We start from the raw sequence: 7123 nt of genomic DNA on the forward strand, positions 1-7123 counted from the left end.
AATATATGATACTTGATACTTAAACAAAAAAAAATTACACGGCATATAGAAATTATTTCCTATATGTGAGAGTATGCTCATATTGTAAGTTCAAAGCTAAATAACGAGGAGGAAGACAGTCAGCATAAAACTTATCAAAATTTATGATGAACGCTTACACATTGACCTAAACCAAATTAAAATTGGGATCTATACCCAAATAGCCAAATATATTCGTCATTTATTTTTTTAGTTATATACATAGATTATACGTTAATTATACACATATAATACCTCTACCGGCTATTTTTTAGTTTAAGTTATTAGATGAGCGGCTATTAGGGTTAATTCTTCATTAAAATTTACATAACTAGCCCAACTTAGTGATTGTTAATGTCAATAGAAATTAAACTCAGACAACAAAATGACGTGCGCGTGTATATCATCAAGTCATGCACAGTTGCTGTAGTAATAGCACTGGACTTTCCATTATCTCACTGCCTATCTCTCTCTCCTATTTATTCCTACTAGCTGACTATTAACACCACACCCCGCCCTTTATGACCTATATCATCCCATCACTATTCACACACAACTAGGAACACCAGCTATTTTAATTTCACCTACAGCTGTTGCTTCTACTTCTTCTTCTTTCTGTGTTTTCCTTAAGGGCCAAGCACTACAATATGGCCAAAGGAAAATTGGCGGTGGTCCTTTTGATTTTGGTAGCAGCAGTATGTACTGTGAACGCTACCAATTACAAGGAAGAAGAAGAAGTTGACAGAATAATATCTTTGCCAGGTCAACCTAAGGTATCGTTTCAACAGTATTCAGGCTATGTCACTGTCAATCAAATTGTTGGTAGAGCTCTCTTTTATTGGCTTACTGAAGCTGATAATGAACCTTTGTCCAAGCCTTTGGTTGTTTGGCTTAATGGAGGTTAGATCTCCACCTTCTCTCTCCCTCTCCCTATATCTTAACTTTTACGCATCGACAATATAATTTTTTTAAGATAATCCAATGATAATTAAGAAGGGGAGTCTTGGCTTAACTGGTAAAGTTGCTGCCATGTGACCAGGAGGTCACAGTTCGAGCCGTGGAAACAACCTCGTGTAGAAATGCAGGGGCCGCGTAGAATAGACCCTTGTGGTCCGGCTCTTCTTCGGACCTCCGTATAGCAGAGCTTAGTGCACCGGGCGGCCCTTTCATCGAATGATACCTAACATTCTATAATCTTAATGTATATAACATAAAGTCATACTATATAAGCACTTGTCTCTGCATGTTTGGGTTGCACTGGATTTTGTTTTTCCGCTAGTATACGGGAACAGTACAGTTTGGGTGAAGGAGGTATGGTTTATTTGTTCATATTCTAATGTGGGGTCTGATTTCTGAAAACAATGAGCTCAAATTTTATCTTTGTGCAAGTTCTTTTTATTTCGCACGTACCCACCCTCTAGGGTGGGTAGGGGGGCTAATGTCTGACAGATATATAGGTTAATTTTCTTTGGGAAATGGTCTACTAATTATGATTAGTTGAATTTATGGTTACTGTTCTATTCATCTTTTCTTTATTATAGTACCTCTCTTCTTTTGTTGTAACTAAAAGGAAATCTTCAGAAAAGGTGTTTAACTTTAACCACAACTTTATATGCAAACTGCAAAGAAAGAGTAAAAGTACACAGGTGAAACGTCTAAAAATCCACATATATACCTCTACAATTTCTGGTTATTCTTATCTGATTAAATTCACACTAGAAGGGGACTGTGCAATAACCGGTAAAGTTGTTGTCACGTGACAAGTAGGTCACGCGTTCAAGCTGTTGAAACAGCCTCTTGCAGAAATGTAGGTAAAGCTACATACAATAGACTCCTATGGTCCGGCCCTTCTCCGGACCCGCGCATAGGTGAAGCTTAGTGTACCGGACTGTGGAGTAATCGGTAAAGTTGTTGTCACGTGACAAGTAGGTCACGCGTTCAAGCTGTTGAAACAGCCTCTTGCAGAAATGTATGTAAAGCTACATACAATAGACTCCTATGGTCCGGCCCTTCTCCGGACTCGCGCATAGGTGAAGCTTAGTGTACCGAACTGCTCCTTATCTAGTTAATTTTATACTATTTCTGTTATTATTTTGGAATTATCATACACCGTAAGTTGCTAATTTTTTGACTCATGATATATATTTTGTGTTTAGAAAAATGTATGTAAACTCATTTTGTCGCTTAGTTGAGGAATTTAGATAGCAAGTTAATGGAGAAGGAGGGGCCCTTTAGTTTAGTCATCAATAGTCATGACTAAAGTGTCGACTGATAATATGGTCCAAAAATCCATTATCCATATGAAAGATACAGATGCGACATTACCTTTGCCAGTTGCTCTTAATTTCTGTGTCTCTCTCTCTCCACATTAATATTTGCACGCAGGAGGAAGTAGGAACCAGTGAAAATCAATGCTTACAACCAACCACTCTTTTAATTTAAATACACTCCTCATTTAATTTTCAACTTCATTTGGTGTCTAGATAGATGCCCATACCAATTACGTTTGTGCAATTATTGAATTCTTGAATTGTGTGACCATCTTTTCTATAAGGCCGCTTGGTACACGGACTAATTTAAGACTGAGATTAAATTTATCCATTGATTGACGATTTAAATTTATCGTGGGATGTTCAGACCTAGTAATTCTTTATAATATTGGGTGGTGATGAGCCGTAAACCCATGACTTTTGCATGCTCTAATATAATATTGAACTTTGTAAACATTTCTCTAAGAGAAATCACATGTAAGAGCAGACATGAATCTTGCACGCTTAAATTCTGGTAAGACTTGAATGCATGACTTTTACATGCTCTAATATGGCGCTGAATTGCATGTATCACTTATAAAAAAAATTAATCTGTTACATAACACATTTTTAATTACTTAATTATGTCTTCAACGGTAACTAACTTAATCATGTCAGCTCAAACCGTGTGGTCATTCTCTTCGCACAAGACATAATAGCTTATATCTGCAATCTCATGAACATTGCGTAGTTTTTAAGGATTGTAATGGTATAAACCAACATGTACCGTGGCTTTATGGTGACCTCAGGAATATGGTGTCTTCATATGAGAATAAGAAAGATTCTTTACCGTGAATTCTGTTCAAAATATTAAAGTCTAGCCAACTAAGTGTAGTACTGTTTGATATCTGTCGTCATTTTCTTATAAATGGGGTTTCAATTTCTTGACTATATGGTTCATAATTGGATACATGTGCTAATCTCAACCGTGTATAATAATTGGACAGACTCTTCGGTGTGGACCCCCTTTTACTTGCAGTAGTATACCGTACTAATTAAATTTTGGTTTTGCAATGATATAAGTAACTTTTCATATTAAGCCTGATATGATTATTCTGATAATAAGATAATAACATGTTATTAAATTGCACGTAAAAATTCTTTACTGATGTCGATTGAAAAAATCAGGTCCAGGATGTTCGTCAGTGGCTTATGGTGCATCGGAAGAAATAGGGCCATTTAGGATAAACAAGACATCTTCAGGGCTGTATCTGAACAAGTTCTCATGGAACAAATTGGCCAATTTACTATTCCTGGAAACTCCAGCAGGAGTTGGCTTTTCCTACAGCAACAGGTCCTCTGATCTTCTTGACACCGGGGATTATCGCACTGGTACATAGTATTTATTTAGGCCCTCTCATTTTTGTCCTATTGCTATTCAATTATTTCCTATCCATTCGTAGTGTGATTGAAATGTCTCAATCTGTAGACTGATTGACCATAACTTTGTGATCATGTATGTTTGCTTATTCTAACTCATGATCGTCTAGTAAAAAACACAAAGTGATGGTCGCGTCGCGTGATTGCTGTTGGTGATTTCTTCAATGGAGAAACACATGGTGGTGAACACTGCCCATTTAGGAGCACAGAAAGTGCATTTATATTAGCACTCACTAGCAATGTGGCCTACCTTTAAGATTTTTAGATCTAATACTGCTACAGCTTAGCTACCTTACATGTTGCTGTATGGAGTCATCTTACTTTCACTACTATTCAATCAATAAAACAGTTAAATCTTTGCACAGTTTACAAAATCTTTCCTGGAAATTAATAAGATTAACAAATTGATACGACCTCGTAGTACTCAGTTCTGACTAATTCCTATTGATTTGGAAAAGATTTATCTGCACCTGATTAATTCTGCACAAACTATGTTAATATATCGTGGTTAGATGATAATGCATGTGAGAGTATACATTAGTTAATCATGAAGAATTGATAAAGATCTATATCTTCACACGTGTCACGCATATATTGGTTTGATACAAATCGATTGTGGAAAAGTTTTTGTTTGGAATATGCCGTCTTTCCAAATGTTAAGATGCTAGCTCTTTTGTGTATTTTATCAGCTAAGGACTCTCTGCAATTCCTTATCCATTGGATGAATCGCTTCCCACGCTACAAACATCGCGAAGTTTACATCACCGGAGAGAGCTACGCTGGTCATTATGTCCCTCAGCTAGCTAGAGAAATAGTCCATTACAATGCCAATTCAAAGAATCCAATCAACCTTAAAGGATTCATGGTAATCTGTCAATGTCTATATATATTTGGAGTATTAACTGCAGTACTACCATTTTCAAACTTGTTAGAGCTAATTTATGATGTTGCATTTAGGTGGGAAATGCTGTGACAGATAATTACTATGACAACCTGGGAACAGTGACATATTGGTGGAGCCATGCTATGATCTCTGATAAGACATACAAGCAACTGGTAAACACTTGTGATTTTCGACGCCATAAAGAATCAAACGAGTGTGAATCTTTGTACTATTATGCTATGGATCAAGAATTTGGTAACATCGACCAATACAACATTTATGCTCCTCCTTGTAACAATTCTGATGGTAGCCCTTCAACCAGACAGACCATGAATTTACCCCACCAACCTTACAAGGTAAATACTTACCTCAGTAATGCTACATTTTACTCATAGATATTGCTGCTTGATTTATTTGGATTTGTGTCCACATTAGATGTTCAAGCAGCTATCAGGGTATGATCCTTGCACGGAGAAATACGCAGAAATTTACTATAACAGGCCTGATGTGCAGAAGGCTATGCACGCGAATACAACTGGAATTCCTTATAAATGGACAGCCTGCAGGTAAACAAATCGACTAGTGACTAACAAAACAGAACTTAGTTTGAAAAGAATTTGCACTAATAGCTGTTTTATCTTGCAACTGATTGATCTTTGCATCTATGTTACAGTGAGACTCTGAATCGAAATTGGAACGATACAGATGACTCAATTCTTCCAATATACAGAGAACTGATTGCTGCTGGTTTGAGAATTTGGGTTTTCAGGTATGTGAATTTACTTTTTGAGAGCTTATTCTCAAAAAATTTAGACAGCTCAATTTGATCATATCTTTCTTGTTTTTATTTTTTCCTTTTGAATTGTCATATTGCAGTGGTGATGTAGACTCAGTGGTGCCTGTCACAGCTACAAGGTATTCACTAGCACAGCTCAAATTATCCACTACTATTCCATGGTACCCTTGGTATGTCAAGAAACAGGTGAGTAACACGATCTTTTAAATGAGCTGATAGTGTAAAATTTCTTATAACTGTCGATGTTTATAAGTTAAATATGTGTTTATCATTAATTTGTAATTATGTTATGGTTAATGATGTAAGGTGGGAGGCTGGACAGAGGTATACAAAGGGCTAACATTTGCAACAGTGAGAGGGGCAGGACATGAAGTTCCATTATTCAAACCTAGAGCTGCCTATCAACTCTTCAGATCATTTTTAAGAGGAGAGCCACTCCCCAAATCATGATAGTGTCTAAGACTAATTTCTTGTCTATTTGTCAACAATTTCATTTGCAAAATATTGGCTAAGAAAGAAAAAGAATTGTCAAGTTGAACAAGAATTGTTTCAACTTTTAAAAGAAAGTTGATGAGAAAGAGAGAGAGGGGGGGGGGGGGGTGTAACAATTAGGACTTTGGGATATGGAAAAAAAAGGTATCAATTTGTTGTACGTTTGTAACAATATTATTAGGTAGATGGGGTTTGAATTCTACTCCACGTGTTTTAGGAAAAATGAAATTTCTTAATTTTCATATTTCAAGTATTCCAATAAAGAAGGGTTGAATTGTTAGCAATACAACTTGACTAGCTTCCGCAACTGCCGAATGCCGTATCCGAACTTTTTGCGTATTCATCACAACGTGGGCCCCATTATGAAGTGCGGCTTTTGCACAAATAGTCATCTATTAGGGGTCAAATTCAAAAATAGTCAAATTTAGAAAAATAGCCGCAATTTCAAAAGTGATTGAATTATAGTCACTTTTCATCTAAAGATAAATATGAACGGAAATACTATTCAAAATTCAAAAAATATTTCAGCATAGTATACTGGAGTTCCAGCATAATATGCTGGACGTTCATACACAGGTGCTCCAATCTCCAGTATATTATGCTGGAACTTTCTATGTGTTGGAGTTCCAACATAATATGCTGGAAATTCACACACATATGCACCAATCTCCCGTATATTATACTGGAACTTTCCGTGTTGCAGCAAAATAGTGGCTATTTTTTAATAACTTTACAAATACTGATTATTTTTCAATTACCAGTCCAAAAACTGGCTAGTCCGTACTATTTTCACTTTATTAGGCAGCTATTTAAATTTTGTTTCCGTTATTCTAATAAGAAATAGATTTCATCAAAATATATACCAAGACTATTAATACATGCATAGGCATGGTTAAAGATAAGATTGTCGTTGAAATCCCTCAAAGCTAAAGAATGTGGAAAGTATTTTTATAAACAAATAATTCTTTGAAAAATTATATACAATGCATGTCATTTTAAATATATCGTACCAAACAGTCATAAGAAATAATCTCAACATAACTAATAGTATCACCATAACTAATTCTTACATTACTAATCCCCGCATGACTAATACATCTTATTCACCTCTAACAAGTAATACGGTACAAAAAATCCCTATGAAGTCCATAGTGCTCCAATAAAATGATAGTCATGTCTCCTCTATTACAAAAAAGAATGGTATAGTTCGAAATATGGAGTTAAAAACGTTTACTTTTGTGCGAA

General features: G+C 35.8%; 1 protein-coding gene across 1 annotated transcript; it reads left to right on the forward strand.

Annotated features, from left to right (window-relative positions):
- Nucleotides 1–452: 452 nt before the first annotated feature.
- On the forward strand, nt 453–6162 carry LOC107815908 (serine carboxypeptidase-like 25). Its single transcript, XM_016641559.2, has 8 exons — nt 453–918; nt 3456–3659; nt 4397–4572; nt 4665–4946; nt 5026–5156; nt 5264–5359; nt 5467–5572; nt 5693–6162. The coding sequence occupies exons 1-8, from the start codon at nt 666–668 to the stop codon at nt 5834–5836; spliced, it is 1392 nt and encodes a 463-aa protein (XP_016497045.1). The 5' UTR covers nt 453–665; the 3' UTR covers nt 5837–6162.
- The last annotated feature ends 961 nt before the right edge of the window (nt 6163–7123 follow it).

Source organism: Nicotiana tabacum, chromosome 3 (genome assembly GCF_000715075.1).
Source record: "Nicotiana tabacum cultivar K326 chromosome 3, ASM71507v2, whole genome shotgun sequence".
Classification (NCBI taxonomy): Eukaryota; Viridiplantae; Streptophyta; class Magnoliopsida; order Solanales; family Solanaceae; genus Nicotiana; species Nicotiana tabacum.